Source organism: Entelurus aequoreus, linkage group LG14 (assembly GCF_033978785.1).
Source record: "Entelurus aequoreus isolate RoL-2023_Sb linkage group LG14, RoL_Eaeq_v1.1, whole genome shotgun sequence".
In the NCBI taxonomy this organism is placed as follows: Eukaryota; Metazoa; Chordata; class Actinopteri; order Syngnathiformes; family Syngnathidae; genus Entelurus; species Entelurus aequoreus.
Window position 1 is genome coordinate 18106545 of NC_084744.1, and position 16040 is coordinate 18122584.

Genomic DNA, 16040 nt, shown 5'->3' on the forward strand with positions numbered 1-16040 from the left:
TTTAACTCAGGACTACTCAGGACCTTCGTATTGTGAGGCACATGCACTAACCCCTGTTCCACCGTGCTGCCCATAGGTTAGGTTATTGAAGACTCTAAATCAGAGATATTTAACTAAATTGTTTTTGGGGCCACATTTTTACAAAGCTAAAGTCTCTGGGACTGAAATTATCTCCTCACAATTAGTCCTATTTTGTATGTAACCAATGTCCTCTACAGTAGACATTTGATGTGTGTTTATTTTGTTGGTTACAGTAGCTTTTTGCTGTTTTTAAGGACCTTCTGCAAAAAAGCTAATCAAATATAATCTCTATAAAAGTGTAGGATTTTTGAAAAATCTGCTGGACAAATGTGAGTTTCTCGCAAGTTGTGTAGACCAAATGATGAAAAAGAGAGGACCTAAAATGGAACCTTCAGGAATACCACGATTATATTTAAAGATGTTGAAGAATTACTACTGACTGTATCGTAAGTAAACAAGCTACAGCAACACCTTAGGTACATAAATCACATTATGAAAACATGTTTTAAAAAAAGGGTACTTGCCAAAAAGGAGAGGACTTTAAGGTGCGCCTTGAGGAACACCTCAGCCATATAAATCACAAGTTTGGACCCCAGTGTTTTGTTTGCTAGCAAGGTTAAAATGTCAATGCAAGGACCTGCCAATATGTTCACATTGGTTCAAGTTCCTCTGTACAACAAGAGCACTCCCATGTTTTTAGGAAGTTGCTGCAAAAATGTTTGTCTCCCAAGTTTAGAACTGAACCTGGGGATATAGTGCCCCTCCCGGCCCGCCAGTTGAATAGCTCTGCTCTAAATGATCTGTGGGTGTGAATTGGTTTTGACTAGTCCAGGGTGTACACTGCCTCTTGCCCCAAGTCAGCTGTGAGCCTAATGAGTATAGAAACTTGGATTATAGTAGACATGTTTATTAGGGTTACAAAACAGTCCGATTCCCAGATGCTTTATTCATTGGTTGACTAACACAAAACAGGAAATGCAAAAAAAAACAACAGCAGACCTTCAATTGTATAATACAAAACAAAGTCAAAATTAATTCAGGTTTTATCAACAGCCATAGCTCAATTACACTTTCCTCTACTTCTAGTTCTTTGTACGTGCAATTATGTGAGAGAAAAATACAGAACAACAAATGCATCCAGTTTTATATTTTATCAGGATTTGGAAGTTAGTACAATAGTGCTTTGAAAATTCAGTAATGCTCTAAATTTACAACGCAGGAATGTGTGCAAACAAGTGTCAAAATCAATACATTTGTTAGTAACATAACTGCTTTAGCTATAAGACGTGAACGGGGCTTCATTTAAAAGCTAGATGTTAACATGAATCAGCTTTTCATCTATATTATCACATAATTGTACTTGTAGGTAGTACAAAGCTACATATTTCGAGGTACCCACACAAAGCTTATATGAAATATTTATTCTCTGTCTGACCTTAGAACTGGAGTCAAGCGGAGTGAGTCAGTGCGTTCCTGTTTATTATAAGACACGTTTAGTAGTGCTTCTATTAGAGTGATCCCAACGGTAAGCAAACCCTGATTCAGTATGTTATTAGTTGTAATACAATGTAATGCAGTTTTGTACACCTATCATTATTTATGAATGCTACTCATCACCACCTGGGTGTTATGAGCAGCAAGTGGCAGCAGAGCGAGGCTTTCTGTGAAGCTTGACCGTGTCCGTGGGGATGAGGTGGTCCGCTCGCTCATCTATCGCCAAAACTCTGCGCACCGCCTCCTCGAAGGCCACTGCAACATTGGTGGCGTCCTTGGCGCTGGTCTCGTAATACGGGTAGTTGCCGTTCTCCCGGCACCATTGCTGCACCTCCTCGGTGGACACCTGCCGCTCCGCCACATCCAGTTTGTTGCCCAAAATCACAAAAGGGAACTTCTCTGGCTCTTTGACGTCCGCGTAATAGATGAACTCCTTCTTCCAGTTGCCTAAATTGATGAAACTCTGGCTGTCGTCGACGCTGAAGGTGAGCAAACAACAGTCCGAGCCTCGATAGAAAGGAGTCCTCAGGCTGCGAAAGCGCTCCTGACCGGCAGTGTCCCAAATTTGCAGAGTGACTTGGTGGCCATCCACCTCCAGGTCCTTATTGAGGAACTCCACGCCGATGGTGTGGAAAAGGTGGGCGTCAAACTTGTTGGTGACGTAGCGATTCATGAGGGAGCTCTTTCCGACGCCACCGTCGCCCAGTAGGATAACTTTCAACAGGGATGTTTTTGTCGACATGGCTGCTTGCTGTTTCGCTTTGCGATTATACGATGACCTGTTTTAAAGAAACCAAAACATCACTTCTTACTTCCACAAATAAGTGACCTTTGTACTCATAGGTGATGTGTCTTAATTATGTTGCCAATTTAGCCCTTATGCAACCTTAAGATTGACTACACACACTTAAAAGTATATATAAAAGTATCATTACGTTCAACACTTAAAATATTTTAAGAACTTCATATTGATATAAAGCTTTTAGTATTTTTTTATGTTTTATGGCCTTTTTGTAAAAAAAAAAAGTTCATAATGAGAAAATGCACAATTTGCAGTATTTCAAAAAAATAGTGGAATATTTGGAGGTGGGTAATTAGAGCCTTGAATAGGCCAATAATTTGTGACATGATTGATTTTCATACAGTAGACATAAATCTATATTATTACCTACTGAGCGAAAGAGACATCAGGCATGACTTGGTTGAATTTATAGAGTTCACAAAGTCTTTTATATATATATATCTGCCATGTTATATATACAGTAAATATATAATTGCCCAAGATCATTTTCTTTGCATTTCAGCAGTTTAATAGCAGTTTAACTCGTTTACGCGCAACAAATCTCTGAAAATTATGCCTATGGTTTTCTGGCACCATCTAGTGGTTAAGGGGCACAACTATACCAAAACAATATTGTCTTGTTTTTCAATCGGCAAACATGAGATTCATTCAGTTTTCATGGAAAAAGCATAGCAATATGCCTTTACAATCTGTTTAAAAAATATCAGTTATAATGAGAGCCAATGGGGCTGAAAGACTTCTCAAGAGAAAGAGTGTGTTCTTTGTTTAAATCCTATTCTAACAATGTTGCAATCAAAAACACAATGCAATTTTTTTTATTGTGAAAAACTCCCTGGTGTAATTTCAGACATATAACCTTCAAACTGAAACAATCATATCACATAGGGAACACATAATGCACGTTTTTTGGCCCTAGGGGTGCACAAGGGTTTAAACAAATAACATATTTTTCAGATTATAAGGCACACAAAAATTAACAGGGCATCTTATAAACCTGTGCGTCAAATGTACGATTTAATTCAGGTTGTGCTTACTGACCCGGAAGCAATTTTATCTAGTACATAGTGTAATGACAAAAGTGTCCAGTGGATGGCAGTCACACACAAGAGATACGTTTGGACTGCAGGGTGACGCCTGTTCAATTGACGACCTGTACTATTCATATATGGTAAAGGTGTACCCAAAGTGCTTTGCACGGGTCTGCTATTGGAGTCCGACAATGTAGTCAATTAGCTCCTTATTTTTCTCCATTCTCTTGTTGTGGGGCATTTATCCTCTGCTGTTGCCATTTCTAATATAAAGTAGCACACAGTTCTAACTTATATCTGTCAGTAGACTCGCTATGGACGCGCTAAAAACTACTATTACAATAAACATGACGATAAGAAGATACTGTCATAGTGGAGCCAAGTAAATATGACCGTCCACAAGATGGCGGATCTTGAAGAGACGGTCAGAAAGCGGCTTGAAGACAGGCTGTAAAAGATAATCTATTCAATATTTTGCCCAAAGAACCACTGTGGAGAGGGGCGTGGTTCACACGTTCCCTGCCGTCGGGATGTGTGCAGGGGCCGGCCATGAAGCAGCAGACAGGTGAGTGGATATCTCAGCTGGAACGAGTTATCTAATCAGCTGTTCCTTTATTAGCAGCGTCGGAGACCATGAGGCAGGAGGTGAGCTGGAGAGCAAGGGAGCGACGCCGCCTGAGAGAATGCTGAAAAGCCAAGAGAGACTTTGTGAAGAAAGAATTAAAACCATTGTAAACGCTGCATCAGAGTGTTGTGCCATTTCCTGTGGTCCCAGAAGAACCCGAGTAAAGAGACAGCCTCACATTGGGCGCCACTGTGAAGATGTCTCTTTACTCGGGTTCTTCTGGGACCACAGGAAAAGGCACAACACTCTGATGCAGCGTTTACAATGGTTTTAATTCTTTCTACACAAAGTCACTCTTGGCTTTTCAGCACTCTCTCAGGCGGCGTCGCTCCCTTGCTCTCCAGCTCACCTCCCGCCTCATGGTCTCTGATGCTGCTAATAAAGGAACAGCTGATTAGATAACTCATTCCAGCTGAGATATCCACTCACCTGTCTGCTGCTTCATGGCTGGCCACTGCACACACCCCGCCCACAGGGAACGCGTGAACCACGCCCCTCTCCACAACCACCATTACAGTTCTGCAGACCACAAGGAAGTGTTTTAAATGTAAAAAAATATCATATGACCCTTTTAACACACCTATAATCTGGTGCCTATTGTATGAAAACAGACCTGCATAGAGCCGCTCACCAGCAGTGCGCCCTATGGTCCAAAAAAACTGTCAGAGCTTTCATACAAAATAGAAGCATCTACGGGTGCACTTATTCAAACTAGGCCAATCATATCAGGCTTAGGCCCACTTTACACCTAAAGTCCATCACATTTGGCTCGTGTGAGTACTCCGCGCATTAGTGTGTGTCATTTAATTAATGCGGTGGCTCTTGTTGCAAATAATTCATGAAAACCGCAACCTTGCACAGAAGAAGAGTTTGATCTTTGAATTGTTACGTATTTTTTGGTTTGTTGTGTCGCAAATAGAATAAAATAAAAACTCCCTTGCAACTCATCACCACCAAGAGTTTTTAAAAAAAGGTATAATTGATGGCAATTAATTCATTTCAGAAACACAAAAATGTAAAAGGGTCATATTATATTTTTTTCTACATTTAAAACCCTTCCTTGCAATAAGAAACATAACTTTATCATAAGATTTATTGTTAAAATAAAGCCAATAATGCAATTTTTTGTGGTCCCCTTTATTTAGAAAAGTAACGAAAAGTATCAAAATAATTTTGGTTCCTGTACCAAAATATTGGTATCGGGACAACACTAGTTTGCGGGCCAGATAAAATTATGTCGCGGGTCACGTCTGGCCCCCGGGCCTTGAGTTTGCCACATCTGATTTAGAGCAAGTTTGGATAAAGACAAATTTGGTGTTCAAAATATTTTTTGCAAACCAGTAAATATAATACGCAAATAATGTGCCGTTGTTAAGTGTCTGTGCTGTCTAGAGATCGGCAGAGTAACCGTGTAATACTCTTCCATATCAGTAGGTGGCAGCAGGTAACTAATTGCTTTGTCGTGATCACAATATGCAGACGACAGCGGGGGGCAGTGTGCAGGTCGAAAGGTATCTAATGCTTACCCCTTAAAGAAACGGGAAGCGAGTGCCGCTAAGAAAAGGCTTTGAAGCTTAGGGAAGGCTATGCAGAACAAAACTAAAACTGAACTGGCTGCAAACTAAACAAAAACAGAATGCTGGACGACAGCAAAGACTTACTGTGGAGCAAAGACGGCGTCCACAATGTACCTCCGAACATGACATGACAATCAACAATGTCTACACGAAAAGAAATAGCAACAACTTAAATATTTTTGATTGCTTAAAACAAAGCAGGGGCAGGGAATAGCGCTTTAAAGGAGGACATGAAACTGCAACAGGAAAATAACAACAAAAAGGGAAAAGCCACTAAAATAGGAGCGCAAGACAAGAACTAAAACACTACACACGGGAAAACACCACAAAACTCCAAATAAGTCACGGCGTGATGTGACAGGTCATGACAGTGCACCTACTTTGAGACAAGAGCTATAGTGATGCATGGTCGGTTATGGTTTGAATTCATATCCAACAATTGCGACGACGACTTTAAATTGTCTACTGAGTTTCATTTTTAAATGATTTCTGCTAGTGGTGTGCCTCCGGATTTTTTTTAACGAAAAAAATGTGCCTTGGCTCAAAACAGGTTGAAAAACACTGTCCTATAGGAACAATTGTTTCAGCTGTAACACAATTTCAACTGACATTTTGGACCTATTGTCATACAATCACTGAATACTGGGCAACACTTTTTAAAAGCAAAACAAAATGTATCTCATTAAAAAAAAAATACACAAATTTTTGCAATGCAAAACTACAAGTTGTGGGATCTGAGCCCAGGATGTCGTTGTGGCTTGTGCAGCCCTTTGAGACACTCGTGATTTAGGTGCTATTTAAGTAAACATTGATTGATTTATACAAGTTGTTTAGTCTAGTCAACCAAATCTCTTTTCTACCAAAACATATTCCCGAAATGTAATGGGCAGTTGGACTTACCACTGATTGATTTAGGCTTCCTCTAGTTGTCCAGATCATGTGGTGCAGAACCTGGTACTAAGTCACATGCTCATTTGTTCAGTGTTGCTATGGACGGCCAGTCGGCCATGGAGCTCCAGTACTCGCACAGCCTGCCCTGCAACACCAGTTTAACATTAGGTGTGACGTGAACAATGCAAGACAAAACAAGAAATATGCAAGTGTGGTTGTGGTGAGTGTTTAGCTACAAGCCAGGTGGCTAACATACAATATGACAACACAGCTGGAGTAAAGGAAACAGCAACATTAGCACGCTCAACGTAAGATTAGCTCAAGTCACTTCGAATAAGACTCTAACAATTGGAGCTATGAAGTAACAGAGTACTGTAGGTTCGATGTGATAACAACAAAACGTGTGTTGTGAACGTTATTTGACAGCTTACCTTTTTTTTTTGTGGTCGTAGCCGACAATGTTTCCTCACGCCGCTAGCTTCCTGTCAAAGCTAACTAGCGGAAGTGGAGCGACCGGACTGTCCTGGCCACGTGACCGAATGAGCCAATCAACGAGCGAGTCCGCTTGGCTTGGGATTCACCACCAGGGGGCGGTATTGTGCCTGCGTAATCGATGGGCATTGGGCGAGCCCTTTGGTTGGCTGTTCAGTTCAGTTCATCCATCCATCCATCCATCCATCCATCCATCCATCCATCTTCTTCCGCTTATCCGAGGTCGGGTCGCGGGGGCAGCAGCCTAAGCAGGGAAGCCCAGACTTCCCCCTCCCCAGCCACTTCGTCCAGCTCCTCCCGGGGGATCCCGAGGCGTTCCCAGGCCAGCCGGGAGAGATAGTCTTCCCAACATGTCCTGGGTCTTCCCCGTGGCCTCCTACCGGTCGGACGTGCCCGAAACACCTCCCTAGGGAGGCGTTCGGGTGGCATCCTGACCAGATGCCCGAACCACCTCATCTGGCTCCTCTCGATGTGGAGGAGCAGCGGCTTTACTTTGAGCTCCTCCCGGATGACAGAGCTTCTCACCCTATCTCTAAGGCAGAGCCCCGCCACCCGACATTTCTGTCTAAAGACTTAGTTGGCCACATGCGTGGACAGCACCTTTTAGCTTTTATTTCCAAAATTGTGTACACCACTGAATTGGGGTCTTATGGCCCTTATGTGGACACTTATACTGCCATCTGGTGGTGTCAGAAGAGTATAACATACAATGGAATTTGGAAAAAAAAAGTGTAAAAATAAGAATTAGCATGTCACTAAACATGAAGTACACGTTTGTTACTTATGGACTAAGTACATCATATCTAAAGATGATTCTTAGTTTTTATTCTAATTAGGGTCCAATAAGCCCAAATAACAAAGATAAAGAAAAAAGCATATACACAAACAGCTTGGGCCTTAAGAGGTTATAAGTAAGTTAAAGTTAAAGTACCAATGATTGTCACACACACACTAGGTGTGGTGAAATTTGTCCTCTGCATTTGACCCATCCCCATGTTCACCCCCTGGGAGGTGAGGGGAGCAATGGGCAGCAGCGGTGGCTGCGCCCGGGAATCATTTCTGGTGATTTAACCCCCAATATGTGGGCTCTGTACCGAGGATGTCGTTGTGGTTTGTGCAGCCCTTTGAGACACTTGTGATTTAGTGCTATATAAGTAAACATTGATTGATTGATTGATGGATTCCAACCCTTGATGCTGAGTGCCAAGCAGGGAGGTAATGGGTCCCATTTTTATAGCCTTTGGTATGACTTGGCCGGGGTTTGAACTCACAACCTACCGATCTCAGGGCGGACACTCTAATTCCATTACAGCATGTCCGAAAAGGAGTAGGAAGAAGCAGAGCTTATTAAATCCTACCCCTTTTCATATCCATCTATCCATTTTCTACAGCTTGTCCCTTTTGGGGTCGCGGGGGGTGCTGGAGCCTATGTCAGCTGCATACGGGCGGAAGGCGGGGTACACCCTGGACAAGTCGCCACCTCACCGCAGGGCCAACACAGATAGACAGACAACATTCACACTCACATTCACACACTAGGTCCATTTTAGTGTTGCCAATCAACCTATCCCCAGGTGCATGTCTTTGGAGGTGGGAGGAAGCCGGAGTACCCAGAGGGAACCCACGCAGTCACAGGGAGAACATGCAAACTCCACACACAAAGATCCCGAGCGCAGGATCGAACCTAGGACCTTCATATTGTAAGGCAGACGCACTAACCCCTGTTCCACCATGCCGCCCCCCTTTTCATATCATAGCAGTTTTATCCCATGTCTTTGTTATTCAGTTTCTAACGTAACAGTGAGTAAATAAATAAATGTACAATAAGTAAGCAAATATTAAATACATAAATAACCATTATCAAAATTTTTTCTAAAGGCTCAAGATCTTTATCATAATTGAAGTGATATATATTTATATAGCGCTTTTCTCTAGTGACTCAAAGTGCTTTTACATAGTGAAACCCAATATCTAAGTTACATTTAAACTGGGCACTGGGAGCATGTGGGTAAAGTGTCTTGCCCAAGGACACAACAGCAATGACTAGGATGCCAGAAGCGGGGATCGAATCTGGAACCCTCAAGTTGCTGGCACGGCCACTCTACCAACCGAGCTATTCCGCCCCCATATAATAATTCTTGTTCTTTGTCCATTGTGAACACTTGTAGTTTGAACAGTCTCTTATGCTAAATCATATTAGTACATTGTTTGATTTCCTTGTTTAATACATTCCATAATTTTATTCCACATATTGATATGCTAAAAGTCTTAAGTGTTGTTTGTCATCTATATGCAATAAAGTGTCCTCCAACATGTTGAAAGAGCCATATTGGACCAAAAATACAAAAAACAAATCTGTCTGGAGCCGCAACAAGTTACAAGCCTAATGTAGGTGTTATAATGAAGGCAACACATTAAGTAAGTGTCTCAGAGGGTGTGATAACTCCTGGTAATGACTGTCTTAGAATGGCCAAAGGCATAGATGTGTGGGCCCAAGTTAAAGAAAAGGACAGGCTGTCTTCTTCTAATGGATTTATTACAATCTTTGCAAGCTGGTTAACGTTTGCTGTGGTCTGGAACAACATGGCACACAAACAACTATCATAAATGCAGCCAATATCAATCAATCTATCAATCAATCAATCAATCAATGTTTACTTAACTAGCCCTAAATCACGAGTGTCTCAAAGGGCTGCACAAGCCACATCGACATCCTCGGCTCAGATCCCACATCAGGACAAGAAAAAACTCAACCCAATGGGATGACAATGACAAACCTTGGAGGGGACCCCCTGGTTGACCGGTGCAATGGACGTCGAGTGGATCTAGCATAATATTGTGAGAGTCCAGTCCATAGTGGATCTAACATAATAGTGTGAGAGTTCAGTCCATAGTGGATCTAACATAATATTGTGAGAGTCCAGTCCATAGTGGATCTGACATAATAGTGTGAGAGTCCAGTCCATAGTGGATCTCGTTAATAGTGTGAGAGTCCAGTCCATAGTGGATCTAGTTAATAGTGTGAGAGTCCAGTCCATAGTGGATCTAGTTAATAGTGTGAGAGCCCAGTTCATAGTGGATCTAGTTAATAGTATGAGAGTCCAGTCCATAGTGGGGCCAGCAGGAGATCATCTTGAGTGGAGACAAGTCAGCAGCGCAGAGACGTCCCCAACTGATGCACAGATGAGTGGTCCATCCTGGGTCCCGACTTTGGACAGCTAGCGCATCAGTAGAAGTATTTAAGTCCCATCTTAAAACTAATTTGTATACTCTAGCCTTTAAATAGACCCCCCGTTTAGACCAGTTGATCTGCCATTTCTTTTCTGCTCTGCCCCCCTCTCCTTCGTGGAGACCACAGATGATGCGCTAGCTGTCCAATATTACATACAGATAATGTGTCATGAGACATGCAAATATAAATTAAATACACAGAGGACATAAGTAAAGGAAATTAAATGAACTGAAATATACCTACAAAAGCAATAAATGATGCAATATATACACACCGCTTGCCTAAATAGCCTGTTAGCATGGATTGTTAGCACTCCACGCAAGTCAATAACATCAACAAAGCTCACCTTTGTGCATTCATGCAGAGCATAAAACGTTTGGTGGACAAAATGAGACAAAGAAGGAGTGCCATAAAACACGTCTTTCTGTGGCAGCGTTGGAGAAAGTTGTACACGTAAATTGAGGACCGCCAAAATTAGTAAGACAAAACGGCGCTGGCCAAATACAATACAAGTCAGTGAAGCATAAACACAAACATATTAAACAGTGAGCTTTCTAACAATTAGCAGGTTTGTGTCATGTTTGTCCTCCTACAGAAACCGTATTAAAACAAAAAAAATATATTTTTCCCTTCCTTTTTCCATTTTTGAAAAAGCTCCAGGATGGTGCTAAAGAGCCGCATGCGGCTCGAGAGCCGCATGCGGCTCGAGAGCCGCGGGTTGCTTACCCCTGGGCTCGGCTAACGATTAAAATTTAAAAAAAAAAATACAAACACCATCATGTAAAGATAGTAGGTGAACATGTTTATTATCTTGTGGAAGTACATTGGCATTAGAACCACCTAATTGTAAGTAAGTAGCATCATATACACACACAATTGACAAAAATGGTAAATATCAAACTGAATAGACAACAGAAGTCACCAAACACAAACCCCACCTAACCATTAAATAATCATTGTAAGCTTGCCCTCCTATAGAGCATCATACATTTGTAAAGGAAAAAACATTTCTTGGAGGAAAACTAGTTGGCTAAAATCAGAAGTGGGTAGAGTAGCCAAAAAATGTATTAAAGTAAGACTACCGTTACTTTAAAGTAATATCAGTCAGGTAAAAGTAAAATGATGTTATCCAAATTATCACTTGTGTAAGAGTTAGTAAGTATTCAATTAAAAAACTACTCATGTACTGTCAGTACATGAGTAAATACTCAGTATCTACTCCAGATACTCAGTACAGTACTGAGTATTAGTCATAAATATGTACATACATCTGATTTATTTAGTAGCTATTTTTTTAACTGTAGTTGTAGTTGAGACCAAGAAACCATACCACAAAATGTACTACAAAATATGCACATTTTACGGTCACTTAAGATGTTTTAACAGGGCTAATGTTATCATGTGCACAACGAAAACATAAAACACAACTACAACTTACTCCAATGCGTTTTCTGCAGTTGGAAGTGAAATTCTTATACACTGAAATGTGAACATCTCCACTGACACAGATGACAGCCCATGATATACAGTTCATGTTCTTTGTCATAGTTTGTAAGTAAACATTTAATGAAGATCCTCATCTCATCTGACTGCGAGTCGCACAACGTCGTGTCACTTTTTACAGTGTCTAGCTGATAGTGCGGTCATGTGACTGCCAGGCGCTGTTTGATTGGTGAAATGGAGTCAAAAGTCAGTAGTGCTTAGGCTGGATTGGTGAGACAGAGTCATGTGACGCTGCACGTTGGAAGAAGTCTACAATTTGTGTTTGCAAGCCGTAACCAATGGATTAGAAATCAATATAATGATATGAATAAATGTAGCGATGGGAATGAAACTAAATGTAACAAAGTAGTGTTTTTTGCCAACAAAAATACTCAACTAAATGTAAAAAGTATGTTGAATTAAAACTACTCTGACATGTAGAATTTACCCAAAAAGGTACCTAATTAAAGGGATCATATTATGATTTTTTTTTCTACATTTGAAATACTTCCTTGTGGCCTGCATAACATGTTATGGTGGTTCTTTGGTCAAAATTGTGCATTTATTATGTTTTAAAGCTGCTTTCTGACTGTCTGTTTACGATGTGCCATTTTGTGGGTGGTCTTATTTAGTTTAGTAGTTTTTGTGTCTCCATAGGGAGTCAACTGACAGATATATACTAGAACTGCGATCCTTGAACTCACCGTAGTTTGTTTACATGTACTACTGTCTCCGATGCTGCCACAGAAAGACGTGTTTTATGCCACTTCTTCTTTGTCTCATTTTGTCCACCAAACTTTTTATGCTTTGCGTGAATGCATAAAGGTGAGTTTTGTTAATGGTATTGACTTGTTGTAGTGCTAATCAGGCATGTTTGGTCAGTGCTTGACAGCAAGCTAATCGGTGCTAACATGCTAAATAGGCTAGCTGTATTTACATATTGCATCATTATGCCTCATTTGTAGGCATGTTTGAGATCATTTAATTTCCTTTACTTATGTCCTCTGTGTATTTAACTTATATTTGATTATGACACATTGTATGTAATATTGGCTGCATTTCTGATAGTTGTTTGTGTGCCATGTTGTTCCAGACCACAGCAAACGTTACCCAGCTTGCAAACATTGCAATAAATCCACTAGAAGAAGACAGCCTGCCGTTTCCTTAAACTTGGACACACACATCTATACAGTTGGCCATTCTGAGCCAGTCATTTCCAGAAGTTATCTCATCCTGTGAGAATCCTCTATTTTACTAATGATTTCCAATGTTACAAAAATGTGTAGAATAAAAATTAAAATATAACATTTCTGTCAACGAAGATTTGCGTCAGCCTTTCATAGTAGGCTAATATAGCCACTTAAATCATGTGTTGCCTTCATTATAACACTTATATAAGGCTTTTAATTTTTTGCGGCACCAGACAGATTTCTTTTGGTGTATTTTTGGTGTAATATGGCTCTTTCAACAGTTTGGGTCGCCGACCCCTGGTCTAGCCAAACTGGGAGCAAAAAAACATTTTGATGGACACAACAGAAATACATTATTTTTCTATTGTCGTAACAATGTAAATATATATCCATTGTGGAAATAATGTGGTTACATTTAGTTAATGATATATATTATCAAATAATTTTACTCTGACGGTTGTTGCGTCGTAACAATCTTTTTTCGTCCCACCATTTTTGGATTAAAGTTTAAAAGAACGACCAATAACTTTTTACAATGGCCATCCGTTTATTTGTGCGGACCTGGATTTTCAGCACTGACCACCATCAAAACCAAGCTGTCATCATCTTCACTTTGGAAAACAAATCCCAGGCTCCTAACAATGGTGAGCTATCTTATATGCTTTTGTACAGAGTTTTAATTTGATATTTTGCTTTTCTTTGCTTTATAGTACAAGGGTGAACATCTTCTTCAGTGTTATTGCCAATGAGTCTGATTCAGACAAAAAAACAAAACAAATTTAATGGGAAAGTACAGAATATCTGAAAAGCAAAATGTACAGCATTTCCGATTTAACCTGCAAGCAACTAAACATTACACACTTCACAACAAGGTGTTCTATTTAACTTCAGTAAAGCAATAGTACATATTTATGAATAAACATGACAAAAAGTGTTTTTGTTCCTGAGCTCTTCCTAAAAATCAGGTGATGGCCTTACAGTAAACATATAAAGTCGTGGTCAAATGTTTACATACACTTGTAAAGAACATAATGTCATGGCTGTCTTGAGTTTCCAATAATTTCTACAACTCTTATTTTTTTGTGATAGAGTGATTGGAGCACATACTTGTTGGTCACAAAAAACATTCATGAAGTTTGGTTCTTTTATGAATTTATTATGGATCTACTGAAAATGTGACCAAATCTGCTGGGTCAAAAGTATACATACAGCAATGTTAATATTTGGTTACATGTCCCTTGGCAAGTTTCACTGCAATAAGGCGCTTTTGGTAGCCATCCACAAGCTTCTGGTGAATTTTTGACCACTCTTCTTGACAAAATTGGTGCAGTTCAGCTACATTTGTTAGTTTTCTGACATGGACTTGTTTCTTCAGCATTGTCCACACGTTTACATCAGACATCACATAGACAAAGATAAGACATTTTGGAGGAAAGTTCTGTGGTCAGATGAAACAAAAATTGAGTTGTTTGGCCACAATACCCAGCAATATGTTTGGAGGAGAAAGGTGAGGCCTTTAATCCCAGGAACACCATTCCTACCGCCAAGCATGGTGGTGGTAGTATTATGCTCTGGGCCTGTTTTGCTGCCAATGGAACTGGTGCTTTACAGAGAGTAAATGGGACAATGAAAAATATTCTTCAGGACAACCTAAAATCATCAGCCCGGAAGTTGGGTCTTGGGCGCAGTTGGGTGTTCCAACAGGTCAATGACCCCAAACACACATCAAAAGTGGTAAAGGAATGGCTAAATCAGGCTAGAATTAAGGTTTTAGAATGGCCTTCCCAAAGTCCTGACTTAAATGTGTGGACAAGAAACAAGTCCATGTCAGAAAACCGACACATTTAGCAGAACTGCAACAATTTTGTCAAGAGGAATGGTCAAAAATTAAACCAGAAGCTTGCCAGAAGCTTGTGGATGGCTACCAAAAGCACCTTATTGCAGTGGAACTTGCCAAGGGACATGTAACCAAATATTAACATTGCAGTATGTATACTTTTGACCCAGCAGATTTGGTCACATTTTCAGTAGACCCATAATAAATTGATAAAAGAACCAAACTTCATGAATGTTTTTTGTGACCAACAAGTATGTGCTCCAATAACTCTATCACAAAAAAATAAGAGTTGTAGAAATTATTGGAAACTCAAGACAGCCATGACATTATGTTCTTTACAAGTGTATGTAAACTTTGGACCGCGACTGTACATGCGCTTATTGTACAGCATCTAAACACATCTAAACACTCCCATACTGGGAGTCCTGTCAGTTGGAGAATATTTTGTTTTTGTTCTGTTAGTTTTTTTTGTTCAAATTGAAGTTTCCTAAAAGATTGGCGAGTCTTCATCTTGACACGGCCCGGAGGTCAACACAACATTGTCCAGTCCGATCTCTCCGCCAACTCCTCTCCCACGTTGTGCTTCAAAGATGACCTGGAAGACACGCAACTGTATCATTTGCCGTTTGCAGATTGTCTACCAGTTATTAGGGCACATATTGAACCACTGGTGCAAGGCGCAATCTGCTGAGCCAGAATTAATACCACTGATGAGTTCATTGTCGACAACAATATGACAAGTGACGCCTAAGAACTATAGGACATGTGGTGGTTAATTAAATTGATCCGTTAGTTTGATAGTTCACAGTGTATCAGGAATTTTGCACTAAAATCAGCAAATGACTCACTGCGTGCGGTGCTTCTTCTCTCCAGGCCACAGTGAGGAGCTCGGTCTGCCAGCCCTGATTTTTGCTGTGGCTCTGCTCCCACACGGGGTACGCTTTGTTATCTAGCAGCACCCTTAAAGTGCCCACATCATGACCCACGACACGGTAGTCGAATGTCAGACAAAAGCTGCCCTGCTGGGTTCGATCACTGAGCAGCAGCTTGAGCTTGGCCACATCCTCTTGCTCGCCCAGAAGACCACTCATGGACATGTAGTACTCGCCACCTGCAGAAAAAGGCTTGTGACCTAACTTAACTTTACTGTAAATGCTGTATTTCTATTGCTGTAATTGTGTGTACCTCTGCCATGGTAAGCTACACTCCAGTCCAAGTCATCAGCCTTGTCTTGGACCCACTCGCATGCCCCCTTGTCAAAATTGCAGTCCATGATGAACTCTAGTGGAGAAACAAAAGTTGCATATTATCCTATTCATAGGCGCCGATCCACATTTCTGCCAGTGGGTGCTCGGTGTGTGTGTATTAG

At 40.7% G+C, this 16040-nt stretch overlaps 2 protein-coding genes across 8 annotated transcripts in view; both read right to left on the reverse strand.

Moving 5' to 3' along the window:
• Window positions 1-947: 947 nt before the first annotated feature.
• Window positions 948-7012, reverse strand: rab9a (RAB9A, member RAS oncogene family). 2 transcript variants are annotated; one of them, XM_062069130.1, is made up of 3 exons: window positions 6870-7012; window positions 6448-6583; window positions 948-2294 (listed from the first exon to the last, which is right to left on the reverse strand). In XM_062069130.1, the coding sequence occupies exon 3, from the start codon at window positions 2255-2257 to the stop codon at window positions 1649-1651; it is 609 nt and encodes a 202-aa protein (XP_061925114.1). In that variant the 5' UTR covers window positions 2258-2294; window positions 6448-6583; window positions 6870-7012; the 3' UTR covers window positions 948-1648. The 2 variants fall into 2 exon arrangements, with proteins under 2 accessions (XP_061925114.1, XP_061925115.1); XM_062069131.1 differs by lacking the exon at window positions 6870-7012 and adding an exon at window positions 6695-6835.
• An 8002-nt stretch (window positions 7013-15014) lies between these two features.
• egfl6 (EGF-like-domain, multiple 6) overlaps window positions 15015-16040 on the reverse strand; it is a 38502-nt gene continuing 37476 nt past the window's right edge. For all 6 annotated transcript variants that reach the window (XM_062069143.1, XM_062069142.1, XM_062069141.1 and 3 more), the window contains 3 exons: window positions 15857-15952; window positions 15520-15782; window positions 15015-15266 (listed from right to left, as the gene is read on the reverse strand). In XM_062069143.1, the coding sequence (XP_061925127.1) occupies window positions 15159-15266; window positions 15520-15782; window positions 15857-15952 (467 nt within the window). In that variant the 3' untranslated portion in view covers window positions 15015-15158. The remainder of the gene's footprint in view (window positions 15267-15519; window positions 15783-15856; window positions 15953-16040) is intronic.